Source organism: Kogia breviceps, chromosome 7 (assembly GCF_026419965.1).
Source record: "Kogia breviceps isolate mKogBre1 chromosome 7, mKogBre1 haplotype 1, whole genome shotgun sequence".
NCBI lineage: Eukaryota > Metazoa > Chordata > Mammalia > Artiodactyla > Physeteridae > Kogia > Kogia breviceps.
The window spans coordinates 102204543-102231850 of record NC_081316.1 but is presented as its reverse complement, the minus strand read 5'-3'; the positions used below and the strand labels follow the sequence as shown (position 1 = coordinate 102231850).

The 27308-nt window shown below is 41.3% G+C and overlaps 1 protein-coding gene across 19 annotated transcripts in view; it reads right to left on the bottom strand.

Moving 5' to 3' along the window:
• Nucleotides 1-26641, bottom strand: part of NCAM1 (neural cell adhesion molecule 1) — a 333434-nt gene extending 306793 nt beyond the window's left edge. For 10 of the 19 annotated variants that reach the window (XM_067038952.1, XM_067038953.1, XM_067038956.1 and 7 more), the window contains exon 1: nucleotides 26255-26502. In XM_067038952.1, coding sequence (XP_066895053.1) covers nucleotides 26255-26306 — 52 coding nt within the window. In that variant the 5' untranslated portion in view covers nucleotides 26307-26502. Of the gene's footprint in view, nucleotides 1-26254 lie in introns of all 19 variants that reach the window. The other 9 variants (XM_067038963.1, XM_067038959.1, XM_067038966.1 and 6 more) reach the window with 6 other exon arrangements.
• Between the last annotated feature and the right edge of the window lie 667 nt (nucleotides 26642-27308).

The window sequence follows — 27308 nt, the reverse complement described above, 5'->3', positions numbered from 1 at the left end:
GCTATTGTTCCTGAGGCCTGCATGGGAGAGGTCCCTTCATCAGAACACTCTAGTTATGATACGGTAAGTGCATTAGAATGGCGGACCTCAAAGCGTGGTGCCCAGATCAGCAGCGTCAGGAACCCCTGGACACATGTTAGAAAGGTAAACTCTTGGGCCCTACGCCAGACCTACGGAATCCGATACCGTGGGGGTGAAGCCCAGCAACCTGTGCTTTAACAGGCCTTCCAGGTGATTCTGATGCATGTACTGTGCAGGTGGTAACTGAAACTAGGCAGTAGATGCAACTACCCTGAGAAAACGTTAAGGGATAAGCGAAGAGGGCCGAGGAGAGCCCCGGGAAACACCCATGTTTAATAAGAGATGAACAGAAGAAGACCCAGAAAAAATAAGACTGAGGAGGGGGCAGCCAGAGTGCTAAGAGGAAAGTCAGGAGACTGTGGGGACTCATAGGGTCAAGTCTGTTGAGAAGGCAGGCAAGACAAGGACTGGAACGCATCTCTCCTGGATTCAGCAATGACAAGGTCATGGGCGACTTCAGCAAGAACAGTCTTAGCGGGGTGGTGGGGCTTGAAGCCAGACTGTGAAGAGGTAAGAGATGGGATAGCCGTTGGAAAGGCCAAGAGATGAAGGGTATTTTTAAGTTGAGAAAGACTTGGTCATATTTAAATGCTAATTAAAAGGATCCAGTGGAGGCAATCATTGAAGAATGAACCCTCTAAAAATGTGGGAGGGGAGGTGGCCTAGTAAACAGGTTCCTGGGATTAGTCTTGGACCCAACTGGATTCACCTCTGCCGCTGTCACAACACAAAAGGCAAAGATGGGTGTGGGTACAGGTATATTTGTAGGTTGGGGGAGTGAATTTTCATCTCAGGGTTTCTATTTCCTCTGTCAAATAAATATAAGAGGAAAGGTCATCTGCTGAGAGTGATGGGTGGGGGAGGAGTGAGAATATGGTTAAAGTCTAGATAGGGCCCATCTTAGATGGGGGCCAAGCTGAAAGCTGGGGAACGAGCTGGGAGCATCACTCACTGAGCCACATGAGAGAAGACAGTGACCTAATCAGTCAGATGGTGGCAGTGGGGATGCAGATAAATACGTGGATTGCAGAGATGTTATGGGAGTAGAATTATCCAGAATTGTTGAGCTTCCCTGGTGGCGTAGTGGTTGAGAGTCCGCCTGCCGATGCAGGGGACACGGGTTCGTGCCCCGGTCCAGGAAGATCCCACATGCCGCGGAGCGGCTGGGCCCGTGAGCCGTGGCTGCTGAGCCTGCGCGTCCGGAGCCTGTGCTCTGCAATGGGAGAGGCCGCAACAGTGAGAGGCCCGCGTACCGCAAAAAAAAAAACCAAAAAACAAACAAACAAAAAAAAAGAATTGTTGATTGGTAAATTATAGGAAATAAGAGGAACTCATCTACATATGGTGTAGAAGATGGATGAAAGGTTCCCCTGCATGGAGGCCACTTTGTCTGTGAAAGGGGATCGTAACACTTGCTTCACATATGGCCCCTGGAGTGAAAACACATATAAAGACGGTAGTCTAGTACTTAAGGAAATGCACAGCAAATGGTAACTGGCAGAATTAGTTTGCTCTTATAGCAGAATACTTTGAACAGAATAAGCACTCATATTGGTTGAATGATGACTGATTGAATGAATGAACAAATGAATAAGGATGAGTGCAAACAAAAGTAGAATGAATATTTCCCCTTCTGCTTCGACCCCTGGCCTAACTTTACAATAAAGATCACAAAATACTAAGTGGATATTTGACAACAGTAAACACTTTTATTAAGGTATAATAATTGTGTGGATGTTCTTAACTAGTTCTTATCTTTATGGATACATACTGAAATACAGATAAAATGCTATAATATTTGGGATTTCCATTAAATATGGGATGGGAAGGAAGAGTAGGAAGTATAAAAGAAATAAAGTAGGACTTAAGTTGATAATTCTTAAATTTTGGTGATGGGTATATGGGAATCATATTAGTCTAATTTTGTGTTTGATTGAAAAGTATGTGGTCATTGTTTTTGTTTCTGTTTTTCCCCTAAATCACAACCAAGTTAATCCACAACCTCTGGCAGAACACAAAGTCATAAGACGTTTAAGTGCCACATGGAAAAAAATGATATTCAAATCTTCTGGATCACCAATGAGGAGATGACAGTTATTATATTAGAGAGTGGTTTTGTTATTCTTTATTTATTTCATGGGATGGAGGTAAGGCTTTTTTCATAAAATAGGTTTGAAGTATACATTAGTATTTTTAAAAATGAATCACCTTATTGCTCCTCTACTACATTCAATCCCATCCATCTCCCTGCTTTGGGTTTGAAGAAATACGTATCCTATGCTGCTCACTTACCTTAATGCCTAGACACACGCTCACTGAGGTGCCTGCTTCCAGCTCTCCTCCACTGTGTGTCACTCCTCTCAACGTAGGGCCTTACCCACTCTGTTCCCTCTACGTGTTTGCTCTGCCTGGTACCCCCGACCTGCCCCTGTGCCTGGCCACTTCCTCCTCATACTTCAGGTCTCATCATTAATTTCATGCTCCCTGAATGCCTTCCTGGACCCTGAGACTGTGTTGACTGCCCTTCTTATGTTCTCGGAGCATCAGTGTTCATGCTAATGGTTGTTCTCTCCTTTACGCTCCTTACCAAAAGGGGGCTCAAGCGCTGTGAGCTAGAGGACAGCTGTAGTCCATCCACCAACATCTATCAGTTCTCTAAGAAAACGCAAATCCATCTCCTCCGCTCCAGCCCCTCTGCCGGTGCCTGCACCACCCATGAGTCACACCACCATCCCCCACCTAAACTTTTTCAAGGGCTTCTCAATGCCGCCTTCCTTAGCCCCTGCCCAATTTTTCTTTCCATTTGCTTTTACTATAATAAATACATAACATAAAACTTGTCATTTTAATCATTTCAAGTGAACAGTCCAGTGGCATTAATTATATACATAATGTTATGCAACCATCACCACTCTCTATGTCTGAAATGTTTTCATCACCCCAAACAGAAAATCTGTACCTATTAGACAATAACTACCCCTACCCCCAGCCTCTGTAATCTATTTTCTGCCAAGGACAGGGACTGTCTCACTCCATGGATTTGCCTGTTCTAGAAATGTCATGGAAGTGGAATCATACACTACTTGTCCTTTTGTGTCTGGTTTATTTCACTCAGCAAAATGTTTTCAAGGTTCATCCATGTTGTAGCGTGTATCAGAACTTCACTTCTTTTCATGGCTAATATTCCACTGTACATATACACCACATTGTGTTTATCCATTCATCTGTTGATGGACACTGGGCTGTTTTCCACTTTTAAGCTATTGTGAAGAGTGTTGCTGTGAATGTTGGCATAGAAGTATCTGTTTGAGTTCCTGTTTTCAATTCTCTTGGGTTTACTCCTAGTCGTAGAATTGCTGGGTCATATGCTAATTCTATGTTTAGCCTTTCGAGAAATTCCCCTTTTGATAAACATAAAACTCTCACACCTACCTCAAGACCATGGTATGGTGCTTCCCTATCCCCCACGTGAACTCTCTCCCTTGAGAATCACACATCTCTAGGGAACTTGCAAGAGCCTTGGCCCAGCTGGCAAGACGGTCCACAGTTTGGCCTCTTGTCTCCCTTTGCCGTCTCATCATCTTCCTCTCCTGGGTCTAATCCTGGTGAATCCGTGTGACTTTCAGAACCTATGCCTCCATGCCCTCTCCTTCTCTTCCTTCGCCTACTCCCTTGGAAGAAACTCTCCAAGCCTTTCTCGATCTTCTTGGGTCTCCCACAGCACCATCTCTGCACCACGAGGGCAAAAATTACCACCACTCTGAATTGTTCAAAAGGAGAAAATCTACATTGGCCTCTCTCAGCTCACAGATGCTGCCATCAGCCAAGCCTACATTGTATAAAAGCTCAAGGAAGTCTGAAAACAAAACTTTACTGGCATAAAATTTCAAGGTCAAACAGATGGCGGTGGGTTATCCAAAGGAAGTTTCATCTATTTAGTATAATAAAATGCTAGCATAAATATGTGCTATTGATCTTTAATATGCTACTAAATACCATATTTAACATTTCATTTGACTGCAAATGTCTCAAGGAAGGGATTATGTTTTTCTAATGTAAGCATTTTATTATGAAATATGATACATAGAGAATAATGAAATGCATTGCATGAAAGCATACGGCTTAATGAATTAATATAATTCAAATACAATTCAAAACTCAAGTAACCACCACCTAGTTCAAGACACAGAATGTTGTTAGACCCCCTAGAAGGCTTGCATGTGACCCTCCCCAATGACAATCCTTCCCTTCAGGCAGTTATCTTTCAGATGGTCTATATCTTTAAAAAATGTAGAGCTCCATCCTAGTCAGGCAACTGAAAGCTTATGAAAGAATAAAGCAATGTTCAAACTTTTATACCATGGAGTCTCATGGTATGTCATCAACAAATGTGTTGGGTGATGCTTAGTTTCATAGCTCTATATTTTATACCATCTTTTGTTTCATCTACCAAAATTAATTTTAATAAAATAACAAATTTCACTTTGGCTTTCATAGATTCCACTGGGAAAAAAAATCTCTGGTTCATTTGTTTCCCTCCAAATGACAGCATATACCAGCTGTGTGTGTGTGTGTGTGTGTGTGTGTGTGTGTGTGTGTGTGTGTGTGTGTGAGCTTTATTGAGATATAATTCACATATCATACAATTAACCCAAATGGACTATACAATTCAATGTTTTTAGTATATTCACAGTTGTCCAACCATAATCACAATCTATCTTATTTTAAAACATTTCCTCACCCCCCCATAAAAAAAAAACCCATACACATCAGCAGTCACTTCTCAGTTCCCTCCAACCCTCCAGGCCTAGGCAGCCATGAATCTATTTTCTACCTTCATGGATTTTCCTATTCTGGACATTTCAGATAAATGGAATCATACAATATGTGGTCTTTTGTGTCTGGCTTCTTTCACTGGTATAATGTTTTCAAGGCTCATTCATGTTGTAGTATATATCAATACTTCATCCTTTTTATTTCTGAATAACACTACATTATATGGATACACCACATTTTCTTTATCCATTTATCAGTAAATGGACATTTCCGTTGCTTCTACTTTTTTAATGGGTCAGTGCTCTTTTTTAAAATATACCTATTTTATTTTTTTAATATTTATTTATTTATTTATTTGATCACACCAGGTGTCTTAGTTGCATCATGTGGGATCTTTAGCTGTGGCATGTGGGATCTTTAGTTGCAACATGCAAACTCTTAGTTGCAGCATGTGGGATCTAGTTCCGTGACCAGGGATTGAACCTGAGCCCCCTGCACTGGGAGTGTGGAGTCTTAGCCACTGGAGCACCAGGGAAGCCCCCAGTTTCTTCTATTTTTGACTATTATTAATAATGCTGCTATGAACCTTTGTGTACAAGTTTTGATATAGATGTATGTGTACACTTAAAAGAGTGAAACTGCTGGTTCATGTGGTAACTTTATTTAAGATCTGCCAGGTTACTTTCCAAAGGAGCTGCACCATTTTACCTTCCCACCAGCAGTATATGGTTGTTCCAATTTCTTCACATCATTGCTAACATTGTTATTATCTGTCTTTAAGTATAGTTGATTTACAGTATTATATTAGTTTCAAGTGTACAGCATAGTGATTCAGTATTTTTGCAGATTATATTCCAGTATAGGTTATTATAAGATAATGGCTATAATTCTCTGTGCTATATAATATATCCTTGTTGCTTATCTATTTTATACATAGTAGTTTGTATCTCTCAATCTCATACCCCTAATTTGTCCCTCTCCCCTTTGGTAACCAGAAGTTTGTTTTCTATGTCTGTGAGTCTGCTTCTGTTTTGCATTACAGTCATTTGTATTATTTTTTAGATTCCACATATAAGTGATATAATACGGTATTTGTCTTACTCTGTCTGACTTATTTCACTAGGCATAATATTGTCTAGGTCCATCCTAGTGAGTGTGAAGTAGTATCTCATTGTGGTTTTGATTTACATTTCCCTGATGGCTAATGATGCTAAGTATATTTCCTGTGCCTATTGGCCACTTTTAGATTAGCTCTGGGTTTTCATAGATGTCTTTTATCAGACTGAGGTAGTCCTTTCTATTCCTAGTTTATTGAGTGCTTATATCATGAAAAGGTGTTACACTTTGTCAAATGCTTTTTCAGCCTCTACTGGTCCTACTTTTTCAAACTACATCTTGGCTCCTGCCATTCTTTAGAGTAACAACCCAAGCACACACTAAATGTGTCTATGAAATATTCTGCATGAGCCCCAATTAAACACAATTTCTATATACATGAATATTGCAGGAAGCAATTCAAATAAAATAAATGGTATCATCAGAGGATCTGTGTTCAACTGTCAAATAACCAAATCTGTACAATATTAAAGAAGGCAATAAAAAGTACTTACACTGATAGCCAAGTATACCAAAGGCAAGTAGTTTTTAGTAAAACCTGTGTACAGCTTTTTAAATCAGTTAACCACCTTCTAATATTTAACAAAACCATTTAGAATAATAAGCTTTGTTTCTATGATTACACATAATCATTCTGTCAAAAGATGTGTACACAGATAATGGCACATTCCCTCCCTTGTAAAATTCAAAGTCTAATTGGGAATGCCACAGACTGTGCAGAATTTTTTAAAAGATGCTAAAAACAAGTAAAGGATATTAAACCAGCCTAAAGTAACAGACCTCCAAAATAACTAATGTACATGTCAAGGTTCTGGAAACTATACTGGCTCCCAAGGCTGGTGCCAGCTAGAACTGACTGGAACTAAGAGATCAGGAAAAGGCTTCAGGGAGGTGTGTTTTACCAGGGCAGAAGAGAAACACAGATGAAATAAAAGTAGCTCACCTAATAATGAGATCTTATTAAGAGAAAGCCTCAATAACATTAAGAACATTTCTGCTGCTTATTCTCAGTGTTTATTTTTAACCAATGAGTCTGAAAATACAATGAAGCAGGGGTTTCCCTGGTGGCGCAGTGGTTGGGAGTCCGCCTGCCAATGCAGGGGACACGGGTTCGTGCCCAGGTCTGGGAAGATCCCACATGCCGCGCAGCGGCTAGTCCCGTGAGCCGTGGCCACTGAGCTTGCGCGTCTGGAGCCTGTGCTCCGCAACGGAAGAGGCCACAGCAGTGAGAGGCCCGCGTACCGCAAAAAAAAAAAAAAAAATACAATGACGCAAAGATGCCATTATTAAAATAATTTCAAAGAAATCACTTAACATCAATTTGGGGGGCAAATTATATCTGCAAGGTGTTAACTAAATAACATATTTTCTCAAAAAAAATGCTACTACATAATTCACTTAATTTTATACTATGTATCTCTACCCTACACCCCAAAACATAAACACTAAGATGCAGACGTTTTTTTGGTTCATGTTTAATTCCCCTGAGATTTCCAATATTATAAATATCGCCAAAATCTCAATTTAACTCGTTTGGGATTCAGAACAAGTGCTTGGAAAATTACAGAGATCTACAGGGGCATCGGATGCATCCAAGGAAGATAAGGCCTCTCCTCTTCACCCCAATGTTCAGGATCCTAACCCACTGGAATTGCACCACATGAAATGCAGTGGGCAAAAGGGACTCTTCTTCCACAAAACACTGCACTAATTCTCCAGCATTCAGCTTCTCCACTTGAATGGAATAAAAACCCTTTTGACAACAACAATTACAATCCCCCCATTTTTTTCTCAGGCACACTACTGGACTGCTTGGTGCATGCACAATGCAAATAAGGCAAGCTTCCTTTCACAGAGTGATTAATATGCAACGACAGCCTGCTTTTCTAGGAGGATGTGAAGAACCACCAACAAGCTTTTCTAAACCCAGAGGTTTCTACAATTATTTCCACTGTTTATTTTTAAACAGATTACACAATAACAATAACTCCAAGCGCTTTAGCTCTAATTTGCCAATATTTTGTAAACAATGACAATTTAGATTTTGAAACTTTTTGTATTATATTTAAGTCTATGGTCAACCATGGATGCCAATATATTAATTTTTTCCCCCAAAATCTAGGAAACTCGTGTGAAACAGGATTCAAGCTATACCTTCTTTTCAAGAAACAGCACTTCATTTTTAAATAGCAAGACCTGACTGGCATATACCTTTGGCAAACTCGTGATTTTAAAAATGTATTATAAATTCCAAAATAAGACTAAGAAATTACATTTTAATGGTAACCCATCTAACTTATATGTATATGCCTTTATAAAACACGATTTTTCCAAACTGTAGTTAAATTCAATATAAGGCTAAGGCTATGTTTTGATAGAAAATTAAATGGAATTTGTTCAATAAAACAATATCACAAAGAAAATGGAATCTACAGATTATATACATATGCACATTTAATCTCAAAATAATTTAGGAAGCATTTCTAATCACGTTTCCTTGGTGACTTTTACCAAAGTTTCCAAGAAAATGCAAACTAGCAGATATAATATTAGACTTTCCTTACTAAAAATTTCACTTGTGTCTCTTTTTTTTGGGGGGTGGCCTATCTCCATCTACATAGTCTCAGGAAGAGATTCCAATCATACAACTACCTGACTATCCCGCCTAATATTTCAAACAAAAAAATCATCAACAACTCAAACGTTTTGCTCTGGATATGAATTTTTCTATTCAATGTATTAAATGTCAAAATGTAAATTTGATTTTTATGTTCATTTTAAAAAAAAAAAACGTCTATAGTTAGAGTTTTAAGACACGATGTTATATATGGATCTGACTTTTGGCTTCAAATTGAATGTCAGTCAAAATATTTCAAAATTATATGTAGGTCAATACTAATTATGGCTTAAATCAAATCCATCTTCTTGCCAATAGACCCAAATCCCAGGGCATGTGATGACAGGTCAAGAGGAGTTGACTGTGACACCTGCATATCATCAGTTTTCTTCTAGGATAGATAAGAGCATCATTTCAGGACATCAGCAAGTCATTCAAGTTGTTTCCTTGTGAAGTTGGAGTGTCTAGCTTAGTGCAAGTCCCTTACCTGCCCAGATTCTCCAGACATCACCAGATACGTAACCAACCCCACATTTATCACCACCATATTCACTGTAGGTTTACACTGTTTATTTCTTTTGTACCTTTAAATTCCAAGTTAAGAAGTTTGTAGTTACAAAAGAAACAGAACGAATTTATTTGTTCTAGTCTATAAGTAAATAAAAAGATGAAAGTGAAGACTAAATTAACAGTGGAACTCCTCATTTTAAATCTCTCCTGTTGAGTTAGTTAAAAGAGAATATAATTTTAAACCCACCCATTACAAACAAAAAGTTTAATATTTAGAAACTCATACCTACATTGTTAAAATAATTATACATACTTATAATTTATGTTTGCTGAAAATATACCCCACTAAACAGTGATTGTTATGGTATTTAAATAATACAATGGAACTGCCTGGGGTTGTCTGTGATAGCTATTCTCTTAATATTGCACAGGGCAGCAAAAATATAACAGAGTAATATATCGATTTACCTCCCAGTGACTTCAAAAGGGTCTGGTGTAAGGGCTTCCCTGGTGGCGCAGTGGTTGAGAGTCCGCCTGCCGATGCAGGAGACACGGGTTCGTGCCCTGGTCCAGGAAGATCCCACATGCCGCGGAGCAACTAAGCCCGTGAGCCATGGCCGCTGAGCCTGTGCGTCCGGAGCCTGTGCTCCGCAACGGGAGAGGCCACAACAGTGAGAGGCCCGCGTACCGCAAAAAAAAAAAAAAAAAAAAAAAAAAAAAGGGTCTGGTGTAAATACCTCTAGAAAACCAAATAATAAATGATTATCCAGGTTTCTTATTTAGATACAAAACTACTCTCTAATACCTAAATCAATGAATGTATGAAATTTTTATCTTCTAAAAAATAATGCCTAATAATGGCTGTGAAGAACTATAAACCATAAATATATTATTTTATGAGAAGGGAGGACGGGGAATGAACGGTCTGCATGACCAGTTATCTTAATTGAGCCTGACCAGTAATTTCAATTCTGATTCCAAAACCAATTTAGCTGAAAATGACCTCAAACTGTAATCAAGGGCAGTTAATGGACTGATTTTCAATCTCTTATCTTCAAAGAATTCACACAATGTCCTTTTTTTACTTCATTATGACAGATGGTTTTCTTGGATGAAAATTTTAAATTTTAAACATGTCATGAGTAACTTTAAGTTACATACACAAAAGGGAAATTCTGAGAAAGGAATAAATAACTCTTGGTTATCTTTTTTTCTGACATTTCAAGGTTGTCTTTGGTGTCATTCCACAGGAATAAATATTACAAATGTAACCAAAAACAGTTCAGAAAGTAGTTTAGAATTTTTTACGAAACTACTGAATACATTCATCTTAGACAAACTACACAGAACATAGTAGTTATTCTGTAAGGACTAAATTAAGTGAATGTTTCTGCTACCCAACAAGTCTGGGACACAGCCCGTTTGCAAATGTGTTCATGAAACTGCTCTTATTCTGGTTCACAGCATCACTGCCAAGCCCATGTCTTTATATCCAAAAGATGTGGGATCTCAGGCCACCCTGCCATCGTTTGAGGGCTCCTCAGTTCAGAAAAGGTTCTTCAACAATCTGAAACAGGCCATAACTCCCTGAATTGTCAATTCCCTTGAAGTTGCCTTAACATTCATCTTCTTAGGTCTTTGCCTTTGATGCAACCCCTGGAGGCTTTACCTTTTCCTTTATGAACTGTGCAAGCTTCTTCCAATCTCAAAAATTCCATACTAAACCATGTGAGATAAAAGATTTCAAAAATAGCCTTTGGCTTGCAGCAGTTATGAACACTGAAAGAGACAGGTCACCAGAGGGTTCTCACAGTCTGCTCCAAAATTAAAACTCACAATTCCTCGCTTACCACATGCCTTCTCATACCACTAACTTCAACCCAACACACACACACATGCACACACACACACACATAACCCATAGGAGGGTTGCAGCTATGTATCTCATCTCCCATCCTGCATTCTTCCTCATGCCAGTAAAAGATTGCATTTTTATTAATGGAGAGTTAAATCACAGGGACTTTGCTCTTGGGGATACCAGGCATTGTTGAGGGCAGAGTGCCCCACTGCAAACAGGAGGATTAAATGAAATCTTGACAACTGAATAAAATACCCCCAAACCAATTCCCCCACTCAGCTTAAGAGAAAAAGAACAGTCAGACATACCCTATAATTTGCAAAATGTTGGATTCTCTTCAGCTGATCAGCACAAGACAAAACACAGGTACTAATGAGTGGATGCAGACGTCCCCCACCCAAGAGACCAGATCTCTGCAGAATCACTCTGCGGTGAAGCCCACCCACATGGAGCTTCCCCACAGCTTTTCAATGTCTCACCCTTAATTACCAATAGACAGCCAGGAACCATTAGAATTTCAGAAATGAAATGAGACAATATGAAACACAGCAGAGATACTCAACCCAACAATAAAGAGGAATTCAAAGGTAAAAGAGACAATACAGGAAGCAGGAAAATTTTCTAAAATACTCAGCAATATAAAGATTATTGCATCAAGAAAGAAGAAGAGGGTGCTACCAAAGAAACATCAAGACCACATAAAAGCTCTTAGAAATTTTTAATATATGCTTATATAGTTATGTGTTTTATATGTTATATATGTCAGCTGAATATAAAATTCAATAGAAATATTGGCAAAAAACTGAGAAAACCTCCCAGAAAATAAGGGATGGGGCCTGGTGAGACAAAGAAATGAATAATAGGAGATAGAAGATAAGAAAAATCTGATAATCAATCCAATTTCTGAATAAAAGTTCCAGAAAAAGATATGAAAATAGCAAATAAATGAGGTAGGACCATTTCTCTGCACTGAATGACATGAATTTCCAGATGAAAATGGCCCACTGAGAATCTACCCCAATAAATGAAAACAGACCTACATCAAGGCACATCATAGTGAAATTTCAGAACAGTATAAAGAGAAGATCCTAAAGGCTTCTATAGGAGAAATAAACAAGTTTCATACAAATTATCAGGAATTAGAATGCACTGGATTTCACAAATGCAGCACATAAAGCTAGAAAACCTGGAGCAACACCTTCAAAACTCTCAGGGAAAGCAATTTCCAATGTAGAGAATTATATATCAGGCAAATATAAATTAACTGCCATAAGCCTAGAAAACTAACAGTCTAGACTGAAAAACAGGGGTTAGGTCTAGGATATATGTCTGAGAGGAAGAAACAAAATAACCATGTTTTAACATATTGAGAAGGGATATATACTTCAGTTTGAGAACTTGACCATGAAATAATGATGGGTATGTAGAAAACTAAGCTAAAGAAAACTGAGGCCATAAAAAACTCCAAAAAAATCCAGAAAACTGTAGAAGGAATAAAATCATAGCATACATCAAGGCTCAGCTGTGAAAAATATTTATATGGTCATAATAATGTAAACATTAAATATCGGTTTAACCAAAAATAGAAAAATTGCTATATTGGGAGGCCAAGGTAAAGGAAGTAGGAGGTGGTGGGCAGTGCATATAGGAAAAAGTCAATAAATAATACCTAAGACTGAAAATTTAAAAAGTATAAATATGGAGATAAAATTTGTGGAAACAGCTAAAGGAGTAGAAAGTGGTTACTTTAGGGGAGTCAAAATCAATGGTTGGAGGGGTAAGAAGGAGTAGAAAGAGTTGGGGAAGGGGACTAATGTTTTTTGTTACAAGTCTTATAAAACTGACTTTTTAAACATAGACATTTCATTCTGCTAAAAGTAAAAATTAAACTCAAGAAAGAAGGGAGGCATGCTTGACTAGTTGGGATCTTTCATCTCAAGATATATTTAGTATAACTTAGCAGAGAAGAAACAAACTAGCTGACCCACCTTATCTTAATGGTAAATAAATAGCTATGGGCTTCAAGCCAAGCTGAGAAGCTTAACAGTATAATGAAGTCACTTTATAAGAATGAAATATGAAATCTCCTTTGTCCTAAATCCTTGGGGATTAGAATGTGTCATGAGTAGATTTTCCAGATGAGTAACACTAACTACATTGCCTCTTTCATTCCAACTTGCCATTGGTGAAGATAATGGTACCTTATGTTTAAGTTTGTTTTATTTTTCCAACTATATGGAAAAATAGTCTTAACTCCTTTAGCACCTAGTACAGAGCTGAACACTAAAGACACATGCTCAATAACTGAGTCCATATAATTGTTGCCTGCTGCTTGATAATGATGTTTAGTCATAAATAGGCATTATTTATACTGCACTGTGTTAGAGACATTTCCTTGACATTTGTGATGTATAGGGCTTTGTTTATAGCCAAAAACTAAATGGCTAAGACTGACATGCTTCTTTGTATTCTTGAGTCTGATTCTCATAATTTTTCCATCCATTCAAGTTACTGCATCTTCTTACCATCAGTGTAACTGTACCTAGTGGTCATGTTTCACTTGATTCTAATCTGAATCTAGGAATCTTTATAAATGTGGTAGAATCTAGGAAATTAATTGAGAATATATGGGCTCTTTGTGAATAAAGGTTTAAGGGCTTTAAGGGCTTCCCTATGAGTCAAGTGTGTACAATTCAGTGCATGGACTTTGGGGATATATATTTTGGCTATCCAGAGGCTGAATTCCTTCAGTTCTTCACTCTTTCCCTTAATTCTTCATTCTTCATGTTCCAAAAAATAAAGGTTGCCAGACAAATGACTTCCATATTAATCAAGTATCACCAGTAGGTTCTTTATCAGCAACCATTACTTCAAATATTATGGCTCCACCATTGACAGATTTAATATTAACTCTATGCAAATAGAAAATAGAATCTATATAAACCAATTTGTTTTTTAAACTTCCACTTTTCTCAAAATCAAGATGACTTTGCTTTCATGGAAGGTAAAGCAGCTAAGCAATCAGCCACAGCATTTCTAACTCAGTTGCAACTCATGGTGAGTTCAATGCTGAACTCTCAGGATGAAAAATAAATAGAAAAAATGTGATTCTAATTATAATCAATATCTAAATCCAACACTAACTGTACACCCCTTCACTGTGAACTTTAGCAGAAAGAAAGGAAATGGGAAAAATATGACTGAGTTTACTATGTGCCAGACAGTTGTATAAATTACCTCATTTTGTCCTCACAACAGCCCTTTTAGGTGGGTATTATTATCCCTGTCTCACACATAAATAAACTGAGTGTTGGAGAGATTAAATTACTGGATCAAGGTCATGGACAGCTGGAGAGCCACCTTTCAAAATCAAGTTTGATATAAAAGACCTACAGAGCGCCCCCTAAAGTATGCACTGCCGCTAAAACACCAAAAAGAGATACTAAATTAAGAAAGGAAGATATTGGGGGCGGGGGGGGGAGGAAGGTCCAAGAGGGAGGGGATATATGTATACGTATAGCTGATTCACTTCCTTGTACAGGAGAAACTAACACAACATTGTAAAGCAACTATACCCCAATTTTTAAAAAAGGAAGATAATTTATAACTATCACTTAAATCAAAGTGTTTGTATTGAATGTAGATCTTCGCATGCCCAGGATAGCAGATCTTTAAGGTTTCCATTTGTGCCCTAAATCTAAATATCATATAGCAACTGCAGCTTAACTCGTGATTGCCAGTATCTCATGTGGACGGAATGGACACTTGCAGATGAAATATGAATAAAAGAACATTAGAAAAGTGGTCAATCTCAACCATTTCCACTCCTTTGCTGATCTGATCAAAGCAATGCATCCAATATGTGACAGGCAGAACAGACTTCAAAAGATTTTGCATGAAAAGTAATGACTAATGGGCATTGGGGTTTCTTTGGCAATAATAAAAATGTTTTGAAATTTTTAAAAAGGTAGGTGCATTGCCTCGCCAACCTCTTCTGGCTCTCTCCCTCAGTGTGCAGGTACATGGGCCCAGATGGCCCTCAGCTTAAAGCCTTCCCAATGAACACCTCTTCTCCCCTTCTTTTTGGTCAAGTGTCCGGGATATCAGCTCTTCCTCAGTCTTTGATTCTAAGGACTTGAATTTCACCATCCAACTGAAATTACTCTAAGATCACCACTCTCCTCCCAATCCAGAGATGCTACTTGAGTCTCATCCTCCTTATACTCTTACCTGCCTCTTTTTGATTGTACTATTTGTTTTGCAATCTGAACATAAAGCTCATTAGAGAAAGCCCAGATGGTATAAAAATTCATCTTCTTCCAGTCTTAAGAAGTGAAAGAGATTTCTTAAACCAAAATTGGGATCATGCTTATAAATACTATTTGTTTCCAACTCTTCCACTTAACATTATCATCCTTCTCTAACCTAGGCATTCATACCACGAGGCTCTGTTTACCTTTTTTTTGTTCAATATCACTTTCTAAATTATGGACAAGAGACCATTCTAGATGCTACATAAACACAACAACATAAATACTTCAGGTGTGATAAAGACTCCACAATGTACGTGTTCTAATTCATGGTGTTTTCTCTCCACCAAAAGAGGATAAAAATATAGACTACTACGACTCTCAGTTACGACCCTCAGTCTTCTTGGTCTCCTTAGCTGGGCTTCCTCCAGGCTTCCTTCCAAACACACAACAAGTAACATACCTCATCCACGCTAAATCCTTCCCTTACAACCTCCTTCAGAGCTCACTTAACACTGAGAAGAGTTCCAATCTCCCATGGTGCACAGGTAACCTTTATCCTGCCTCGACAATCTTAGCCACACTTCTGGCTTTAAATGCCACCTGGTATTCCCAGTTGTCTTTTCTTTCTCCACTAGACAGTAAGCTCTCTTAATATCAAGAAATTGTACTTGAGATTTGTGGGTTTTGTTTTACATCTGCAGCTAACAGATTTTGGAGATGCTCAGTAAGTATTTTCACTGTCACTACTTCTCGCTCTCCCCCAAAACCCATTAACTCTCTGTCCTGTCCCTTCTCTGCACTACAGATAGTTTTACCTTTTCTCTAGTCCTATATTCCTCCATCTGTGAGGATTAGCTTTCTAACTTTTTTTTTTTTTTTTTTTTTTTCCGGTATGCAGGCCTCACACTGTTGTGGCCTCTCCCGTTGCGGAGCGCAGGCTCCGGAAGCACAGGCTCAGTGGCCATGGCTCACGGGCCCAGCCGCTCCGCGGCATGTGGGATCTTCCTGGACCGGGGCACAAACCCGTGTGCCCTGCATTGGCAGACGGATTCTCAACCACTGCGCCACCAGGGAAGCCCTTTCTAACTTTTTTGACCTGAGTCATAACATGATACATGTTTTCCATCACAGCCGGGTCAACAAAAGTTTAACAAAATAATACCTACCCTCACTACATAAGACATACTCTCTTTTCTATTCTATTCCATTCCTTCTTTCTTCCTTTTATTCCTTCCTTCTTTTTAATGCTAGTGGAAGCCAACTGCATAGATTTCACCACCCACAGCTGAAAAATACTGACCTGCATACAAGTTAAGACACTAGGATGCCCACATTTTTTCTAAAACCTAATGCGTATAAAACTGAGGTTATCCATCTTTCATCCAAGGTAACCCCTCTTCTCAATTCCCTGTCATACTGACAGAACCATGATTATTTCATTACCTTGGGTTTGTAGCTTAAAATTATTTCTCTCTCTCAGTCACCTACCATTTTGGGCCTATCACCTACCTCTTCTGATTGATTTGTCATCTCCAACATGTCAGCTGTGTGTCCTTTTTATCCTTATCCAAAGCCATTACAAGCGTATCTTCCCAAGATTATCTGTTCCATTAAATATATGGCCGTTGGATTTCTTTAACAAGCCCCTCTGATACATAAAATTTAATTTTTATAAGACTTTTCAGCTACACGTCTATTAATAAAAAGTAGAGTTGTGAAGTGTTTTGGTTTGCAGTGCATTTCACATACATTATTTTATTTGCTTCTCCTACTCAAATGAGGAAATTACAGTTCGAAGATATTAAGTGACTCACACAGATTCACTAGGCAGTTGGTGGCAGAGCCAAATCTTGAACCCAAATCTTTTTAATCTAAGCCCAATAGTTCCTTTCCCCACATACACATCTTCCTACCCTATAAAGCAAAAGACTTTCATTAGACTTCACTGGCCTTCAAAGCAGTTTTAACTGGCTCTCCTATCTCCTAGCCTCTGGGCTCTCCATCATCTAGCTGATTTTTCATAATGCAGCAAAAATCCTTTTACCAACTCACGATTTTGTCCAGCCACTATAGTGGCTGCCACATAAAACCAAAACTCCCCTTAAGGACTGCAACGATCTCTATTGATTTGCTCCTACTTAATTCTCTTGCTAATTCATAGCTGGCAACAAACAGAGCCTAGCACAGCAGACGTTCAATTGCTGTAGTTGACTATACCCTTAAACATTTTTTTTTTCTTTTTTGTGGTATGCGGGCCTCTCACTGTTGAGGCCTCTCCCGTTGCGGAGCACAGGCTCCGGACGCGCAGGCTCAGCGGCCATGGATCACGGGCCCATCCGCTCCGCGCCATGTGGGATCTTCCCGGACCGGGCCACGAACCCGCGTCCCCTGCATCGGCAGGCAGACTCTCAACCACTGCGCCACCAGGGAAGCCCCCCATAAACATTTTTTAAAATGATTTCTCTTGTATCTCCAGCAGCACACTCTCCTTTGTGCAGCATTTAAAATTTTAATAAGATTTGTCCCAATATCCAGTCTGCTTTCACTGCTCTTCAATACCAATAATCCTCTAGCTAGATGCATCTCCTCCTACATACAGAGAACTAGGTCCTTCCTCCTCTTATTTATCCTTATGTCCCCAGAGCTTCAGATCAAGTACTAGCTCTGTCACATCTTTTTCCAGACATTTAAACCAACCAAGACCATTTTTGCCTTTCTGAACAATTCTCACAATTACCTCTCTCCTTCCTTCTAGGTACTTATTCACATAGTACCTTTCAGGATTTCCTAAGTGTTTGAACAAAGTAAGTGGTTTCTCCCCAGCCATCTGAAAGCCTCTGCAGGCCTGGTATAACTTGCTTAAATGTATTTTGTTTTTCCCCTCAGCCTCCAGCACAGAACTCTGCACATCACATTCACAGCACACCTGTTTGATAAAGATTTCAAATAAAACCTCCATGCAGGATGAACCTTTTAAAAGAACATATTGAGTACCTACAGGCTATTACCTGTTTTACGTATGTGATTTTATTTAAGCTCACCAAAATCTGTAAGGGAGGTGTCATTTTCTCCATTTTACACAGGGGAAGCGGGCTCAGAAGGGCAGCACCTTGCAGAATGTCAGTGACAGTGACCTCGACCTAGACCTGTCAGACTCCAAAGCTCTTGATACTGCCCTCCACCTACCACTGCCCCCTCACTTCCATCAGATCAGTCAGCCCAGAAGCCAAATTCACATTTGCTTGGCATGTATTCCGAGGCTATATGTATTCAAATTATCGTAACTTTAAAAAAGGATGAAATTCAGCCAACGAATGGAAGTTATAGTCCCAGCTTCAACTGTGTAAATCACTTACCCCTTCTTAGACTCAGTTTCTATTTCAAGACCTAACACAATCTGGCCTTAGAGAACTGGTTTTTCTCCTCATTTCTGGCCACTTCTCCCCAGGTACCCAACACTGTTCCCCAAACGTGACTGTATATATTCATGTCTCCGTGTGTTGGTTCTGCTGAATCACCTCTTCTTCCAGCTGCATGCAGTGAAGGCAAACTGGTGCCCCACGCCCAGCTCAAGGGAGCCCCAAGCAGAGTTAATTGCTTCCTTCCTTGTGCTCCAATGGCATTTAATTCATGTCTCTATTTGTAAGTAGAGTATGTCTCTCCCCAACACTAGACGGTAAGCTCTAGAAGCAGAGGCATATCTTACTTGACTCCATAACCCCAAACTGAGCACAATTCCTGAAACTATTTGACCATCACAAGGTTTCAGGAAGGTTCACTGAATTAAGGAAGTCAGGAATATTTGTTGTGATTCAACCATTGTTTGTTAAGTAGTCAATCAACCTTGCCTTAAAACGAGAAGAGTGTCTGTCCTTCCTACTTCACAGAGAGTTCTTTAAATGTTACCTGCTCACTCGCTCAACTAACCAAAGAAAGATTTCCCCCGATAATCTCTCATAGCACCCTTCTCCTTTCCTTAGTTTTTAATCAGAATATATAATTATAAAGATGTGTGTGAATTACTTTGCTAATGTCTATATTCCTCCACACTATTAGACTAGAAGCTCTATATAGGTATGATGTATGTTTAGGTAACAGGGATGATGTTATGTTTAGTCTACCACTGTATTCCTAGCACCCAACACCCAATAAGTGCTTGATAAATATTTACCGAATAAAAGATATGAAGATTAGAAGATATAATGCGTATCAAACACTCTGTGAATTGTATAGTGATGATTAAGACACACTTACTGGGATTATATATTCAGTTTATTCCCCCTTTGATAGCTAAAACAAAACCTTCAGTCTCTTCTCCAGTATCATATGCCTTTAGTTGGCAAACCTCTTCCTGCCTCGCCAATAGGGCACTTATGTTTGACTCACTTGAATAATAATATCAATTACCTTATTTTATTCCAGTTTGTAATTTACAAAAAATATCAGCAGTGAGTGAGACATATTAAATCACCTCAGATCTCACCTAAGATATTCTATAAAATAAAAGTCAAATAGCTTTTTCTTTTCAAAAATAACTTTGATTTTGATACATGGTTCTAATCTTCAGAGCACTGCACAATATTTACAAGGTACACGTTTAACACTTTGGAACAATTAGCCTGTATTCTCAAGCAGTGGGGCCAAGGAGACCAACACAGTTGCTACGACAGGTCAGATGTTTGCATGGCTCCTCCGTTACACTGGTTCCTTCCAAGGCTCTGCGGGGGATGGGGACCTGATGACCTGTTCTAACGGTCGAAAGCAAGAGAGTGCTGAATTTTCCTTAAAGAGGGCATTCAAAATTGTAGACCTTTTGGCCCCCATGAGACCCAGATGCATCCCTGTGCTAACGGCTTTCAACCTCATAATGAAACCACTTTCTCTCTGAAGTATTCATAAACCAACAAGACACGCAGGCATATTTAAAAACAGATTTAACAAAATCTAGTTCTCATCTTTGAAGTAGAGTTCCTATTACATCCTTTTTAAAAGTCTGTCTAAAACAGGACCATTATGGCTGAATAATTATTTTTTCTACACCCATATACACCCCTCTTTCTCCTTAACAAGCAGGGCTCATGTGCATTTGAAAATATTCACAAGATCTCTACCAAGTAGGTGTTACTAATTTCCCCATTTCACAGAAGAGGAAACAAACTTAGAGAAGGGAACTGACTTGCCCAGGATCAGAGAGCTAATAAAGGATCCGTGTGCCTGGGATTTCACCCTAGGGCCCTAGGCCGCTGGCCACACTTAATCTCTAGGCTTTCTTACACACAGGGTTCCTTGACAGCAGAAATTAGGTCATCACGGTGCTTTGTAATTCCCCACAGAGCTGATGATAAAAAGCTGGCACTCAACATATTTTATGAACTATTTAACAGAATACCTATTGTAACCCAATCTCCAACAGTGTGATACCACTATGAATATTCCTAAATGGTGAGGTAATCAGATCTCTCAGGAATGATACAGAATGGAAAACAGGGCCAGATGCTGCCAGGGTTTGCAGCTCCAAATCAAAACTACTCAGGGAGAGTATCCAGTGAAATACAAGTTATACAGAGGGCTTTCAAGTCATAGCAGTGAGGCAATCTTTGAATTGAAAGGCAAGCATATTTACATATATCTGAGAGAAAACGAATGCCTAACAGGCTTATTAAAATCTTTTTTTTAAATCAAAAATACACATACACAAGATAGACCAAATGTCTTGTCCTTCTAGTATAGTCCTCTTTGAGTGATTGCCTGGAAGCTAAATTAATCCTGCAGGAAGGGAAAAGTGTGTCTACCTAACTGAAAACAGTGAATTCAGTGGCTGCATGTAGACATGGCCTAACAGTGTAATGTAATGAAAGTGCCCAACAAGCTGCCATTTGGCACCCAGGCCAACATCAAAAGGCAAGGCTCGTAATGAGGATCTTCAGCCAAGAGACAGCATTTCAACACCGTGAAAGAAAGAGTGTAATGGCACCACCGACAACGCCACATAATTTACATCCCTCTACATGAGCAAATGGTTTTAAGGTTTGGCACCAAGAGGTAATAACAAAAAGGGCTAGAGTTGACATGCCTCTGACCCTCAGATTGACTTCTGCATTGTACTGCTCTATAGTAGTAACTACATCTACCTGATTACTGATAGTAGTTTCACTACATGTTTTTTTCATAGGAAAAACTTGGGATCTCACAGAGACCTATTCATTAGGACTCGGAGAGGTCCTTGGGCATTCACTCTTCCTAAGAGGCAGTCTCTGACAATATTCCTCAGAGACTCATCATTTTAAGAGATGTATAAAATTCTCCTCTGAATCGTACTATTTCTTCCATTTTGACCAAAGGAATCTTAACCTTTAGTCTTCTTGATTCAAAGCCCAAAGAGCTATTAGCATTACATGGCCTGTTGAGTCATGTTTTCAATTTTGTTTAACTTGTAACTCATTTTTAAGACTGGAAAAATGCTATGTATAATTTCCTGTCACTTCTTTTAATGTTCCAAAAGTTTCTTAGCCTATATATCCATTAGGTGACTAAATGGAAGAATGATCAGTTATGGAATTTACATTAAAATATTTATATTGACAGCTTAAGACGTGTGTGATCAAAAGCTCAATACTTAAATAGTGCAGGAGAGCCTTTTTAAAATGCCTTTGTCTCCTCCCAGGGTGACGGTTCCCAGAAGACTGACGGGGGCAGGTGTCAGTCCCTTCTCTCCCCTCCCTACCCATTGGTTCTGCTCTCCAGCACCATAAACCCAAGATCAGCAGGGAAAGTTCAAACCATTCTTTAGCAACAGGTAGTTGATCGCTTATTATCCACCAAGACAGGAAGAACTCTCTGTAAAATATCTCTGGAGGTCTGCCAGCAGCACCAAAGTCCCTTTCAGTCTGGAAAGCAGCCCCAGTTCTGTAACTCTGAACACCATAAACGTGGGGAATTCATCAAACTAATATTAAACAGAGGCTTTGTTGCCTTAAAAAAATTCAGTGCTTGGATCAGAAATTCCAAAGTCTGTATTTCAAGCAGTGTAAAGTTTACAAGATGCTGTCTGTAATTTACAAAACTGAGTTCTGCAGCAAACAAAAACATCTGTCATGTCTAAAGATTAGTATTTGAATGACGAAATCGTGCTATTTTGAAAGGCATTAAGATGTTGTTCCCTATGAAGAAAAAATATATAGATTGCTTACATTAAATGACATATTACCTATTCGAGGAAATCAATTAATGATAAATGTACTCTAAAGAAAAGCACTATGCAAAACTCAGAATTTGGGGTTCCAGTGACTAATTTTTCTCTTCTACTGCTGCCTTGACTAAGCACCTACAGTCCTTGCAAACAGCACACCCACACCATAATTTTTTTTTGGCAAACAATTAGTGCCTTAATTCTTGAACTATCAAGCTTGAGAAACAACAGCCACTTAAATCAACAAACCCTTAGTTTAATCAATTAGCATAGAGACTTGGATGAACCTCCTTTATTAAACATGCATGTGTCCTGCTATTTTCTGCTATTTTAATATTATTTTTTAAAAAACAGATCCTGGGTAAATGTATCTGGAAAGAAATCATCAAGTTCAGTGTGTTGGGGAAAGACAGGGGGAGCTTCTTGAAAACAGATCCTGGGTAAAGGTATCTGGAAAGAAATCATCAAGTTCAATGTGTTAGGGGAAGACAGGGGGAGCTTCTTGAAAACTGGCTCTAAAAAACAATGTTAAGTGTTAGACTAATGAAAACTTAGCCCCAGTTGGTAGTTCTTTAGAATCTTTGTAGTGGGAAGAGCAACTCAAAAACTATTAAACAAATGACAGGCCAAACATCCACAATGTCTGGATTTTATTCTCTTTTCGTTTAATTCTGTTGAATTTTAAATAAAGTTTAGGTTATTTTCAATATTTTAAAATATGCTAATAGTTGTTGAAAGAAAATTAACTTTTCGGTTTTTGGACAGAGTTGTAAAAGGTTTCCCACATTCTTAAATATGACTTTATTACATTCCGTTAAATTTTGTTCAGAAAGATACATTACTGATATTAAAATGAAAACCAATGAAAAAATATAGCTCACCATAACTGTATTCATAGCAAACTCTGCTGAAACATACCTTAATTCGTTTAGTAAATGATATTATATATACTATAAATACAGTGCAAGCTAGCTTTTGGGTAGCAAAGGTGTGCTTTGTTCTTAATCCGGTGCTACGTGTTAGAAAACCAGTCCTCATCACTCCTTGACTCTTTCAAGTTAAACTGGCAGAGGATTATAAAATTATCAAATAAACATATGACTTAACAACCATTCCAGATCATTCAAGCAAACAGTTTTTCCACAAAACATCTAAAACTGCAGTTAAAATAAACTCAAATTTGCTGTGTAATTCCACAACGTTTCACTTTATTCCTAAGGAGCAGAAGACACCAAAATGACAGACGGGCAGCAGACCTGATTCCTTTGGTATATTAAGGTGAGCACACCTTACATCTAAATTTTCATGTGCGCCCAGTGGAGCAGAGACTGAACAACCATTGTCCCTGGAGACGACAGAACACTGGAGGCCAAACAACAACAATAACAAAACGTATGTGTGTGTGTTTTCGTTTTATTTTCGTCCTGACCCTTTGACTTGAACTCAACATTTTTTTTAAACTATGGTAAAACAATACTTTAATGTTAAATTATTTCTCTTTGGAAAACCGCTCAACTTCTTTCTTTTGTTAAGAAACCTTGTATGTGTTTCCCCTTCTGCCTTCTTCCCATCCTCACGTTACTAGGGCCACGAACGAGGACGCTTTCCTTCCAGAGAACACCGGTCAGAATGCCACCCTTGCCTGGGCAGCCTTGAACATCCAAACGGGGATTCCCTGGGGATCCCAACACCAAGAGTTACACCCATCACGACGCTGGAAAGGACGTCTGGGCGATCCACCCTAAAGGCCTACCAAAGACCAGGTCTCTACCGTTACGCCCCCATCTAGAGGAGAGGACGTCCCAGACACACACCCCCGCGTGCAGTGCGGGGAAATCGCGCCCGGGAGTCCCACGGACACGATGGGAAAGGGCATGCCCGGGCGGGGGGCAGGATGCTTACCCGGGGACTGCCGGTACAGAGCGACAAGCCAGCTGGGGTTGGCCGACGCCCCGCCCCCTCACTGGGGGCCTCACCACCCCCGCCAAGGCCCCGCCCCCGGCCCGCCCCCAGCTTCGCCCCCAGCCCGCCGGTCAGCGCACGCGTGTCGGTGCGCCCAGCCTCTGCGCCCTCCCAGGCAGCACGCTCCGGTCTGGACGGTTCCGCGGGTGTGTATGTGCCAGAGAGGCGGGAGGGATGCTCCAAGTCGGCGTGAAGGAGGCACGAGTGGGGAAGCACGGGCAGGCCAGACCAGGAGACCTCCCGGTAACCACCTCGACTCCATTTTATCTCCTCGGAAACTGGGCAGGCTGGGGACCCCGCCGCAGGGCGGGGTTCCTCCCGGCGGGGGGCGAGAGAGACCGTTACGTTGTAGCACCGGGAGACGGTCCTGGCAGCTCCCGGCCGCCACCCGCGCCGAAATAAAAGCCTCTCGCGGCTTCCCGCCCAGCCAGCCTCTCTCTGATTGGTCGCCATGGGAGGGACCCGAGTTGACTGGAGGCGGCGGCGGAGCGCGGCTCTCGTGCCGCCCGGGGAGGGGGCGCGTTGGGTGCTCCCCGGCCCGCCCCGCACGCTCCCCCACCCAGGTTCGGCCATCTAGGGCAGCTCCAGCGGCAGCTGGCAGCGGCGGCCACAACATACAGACCCCTCCGCCCGGTTTTCCTCGGGCGCTTCCCAGCACACGCCCCCCACCGAGAACGTCTGCCCACCCCACCCAGCCTCTCGGGTTCCTGCTCCTTTTCTTCCCCTTCCCCGTCCGTCAGCTCCAAAACGCAAATCCTGGGGTGGGGCGGGGTGGGGTGGGGTGGGGTGGGGTGAGCAGCTGGAGGGAAGGGTGGGCACGCACGGAAGAATCTTCCAGGGAGGCCGGGATGGAAATACCCCAAATGAAATAAACCTCCCTCCCTGCCGCCAAGGTTTTATGGGCGGCGGCGCAGCCCCCACCACCCGCGGCAGCATCACTACTGTCTTCCTCCCAGCTCCTATTGTTCGCACTTTGCAAGGGTCAGGAACCTCGCCCAAAGAAAGGAGACTGGGGCGAGGTGTTTCGGGCGGCTACCTGCCATTCTTCTCTCGCACCACGCAACATGGGGCTCGCGGTGCGTGTGAAGGCACACACGCGCACACACGCGCGCGCGCACACACACCAGGCAGTCCCGATCACGCCCTCCTCGCCCTCCGCCCCTCCGCACTTCCTCCTGTCAAAACGCGGCGCTCGATCCTCCCATCCCTCCTTGCTCCGGGCCGAGAGCAGGCTTTGCAACTAACCAGATATTTGGCAAATGAAAAACTAACGTCATACCGACGGGGGTGCAACAACGGCCACACAGCCCTTAGATTCTGCCCATTTCGCCCCATTTTTCAAACCGTTATTCGGCCGGGGCGGGGGGGAAAGGCGCAAAGGCGGCGAGCCCCACTTTATTAGACCCGGGGAAATAACGATCGGGGGCGGCTGCCCCGGCCTTATTGTTCACTCTTCGCGGAACCAGGGTTGACAAGCCCCTTCCCCACAGAACCCGAGCCTGTGCGGCTGCACCACCGAACCGCGGCCTCCCCCGCTCCGCCGCCCGCCACCCGCCTTCGGGGATGGAGCGCTGCCCATCACCGGCGCGGCCGCAGCGTCCCGGGAGCGGACTGCTCCGCTCCCAGCGCAGCGGGCACACAAAGTGGGAAGGGCGGGCGCGCTGGAGGGGCGCCCGGCGCTCGCTACGCGGGGAGGCTGCCCCAGTCCAGGCAGCCCGAGAGGGTTCGGGTGGGCAGCAAGGGCGACGCGCTCCTTCCTCAGCTCAACGAAAATGACCACTCTTAGCATTCCATGTAAAACCACCCCAAATAACAGCGTTCCTCGGGGGGAGGAGTGGGGGGGAGGGTGCAATTAGCAAATCAAATTGCGAATATTAATTTTGAAAATGTACCTGCAGTTCCCAGGAAAAACAAAGTCCAGATGAGATCCTTAGTTTGCAGCATTGTAATCTGCTGGCCAGGAGGGATGTTCCTGCCGCGGTAAATTCTCTGCCCCCCCCCCTTGCAGCGAGTGTGGACGGCGGCAGAGCAACAGAGCTAGGGGCAGACAATTGCCAGGCTGAGTATGATTATTTTTGCAGAATTGTTTCCTGCCAGCCGCTGCCGAGCTGCGTTCACGCGCTGATCGGAGAATGAGTGACAGTCCCAGCCTCAGCACATTCGCAACTCGGAGATCCTTGCGCTGGCCCGGGTTCGCTTTGATGGAACTGGGGATGGGAGCGGGGGGCGGGGGTGAGAACCTCACTGTGTCCTTCCACCACGCCGGCCACAAATAGTGCCGAACATCAAGGAGGTAAGAGAGACAGGGGAGGCAGCTGCGGCCGCCTGCAAAACCCGGCGTGGAACTGCCGGAGGAGTCGGGCTCTTTCACAGGCAGTTTTCCAGGCAGAACTGGGATTTCTTCTTTTCACACTTCTCGCCTATGCCTCCGCGGCCCTTATTGCCATCCAGCCTTCCTTAATCAGGAAGGTAGGATACTTTAATACTTAGTAAATAATAAAAGTAAAATCTTGGGTTTGTGTAGGGTTTCAAAGTTGTCGAATCCTTCATTTAGATCCTAAGATCCTTGCATTATAAGGATATCCTAGGACTTAGTTGTTTTAAGTGCAGGAAATTAGAAATTTGGAGGAGGGGGATTGCTGTTGTGGGGTTTTGTTTGTTAATTTGTTTGTTTGTTTGTTTTATACTGGCTATGAAGTTTGCTCTCCCACAGAGAGGCAGCAGATCTCAGGGGAAGGAGGTGGGAAGAACTTAAGTTAGAAGGAAAACGCAGATGTTTAGAAGGGATTTTCAGATATAACTACAGGAAAATGTTTTCTTGTTTATAAATGCTGGAATCTGTGGTCTCTTTATAAAGATAACCAAGATTTTTTTATGTAGGTTTTATGGTATAGGCACAATATTAAATAATATTTTCTTACAAGGGCATACAACCTCAATTCTTAA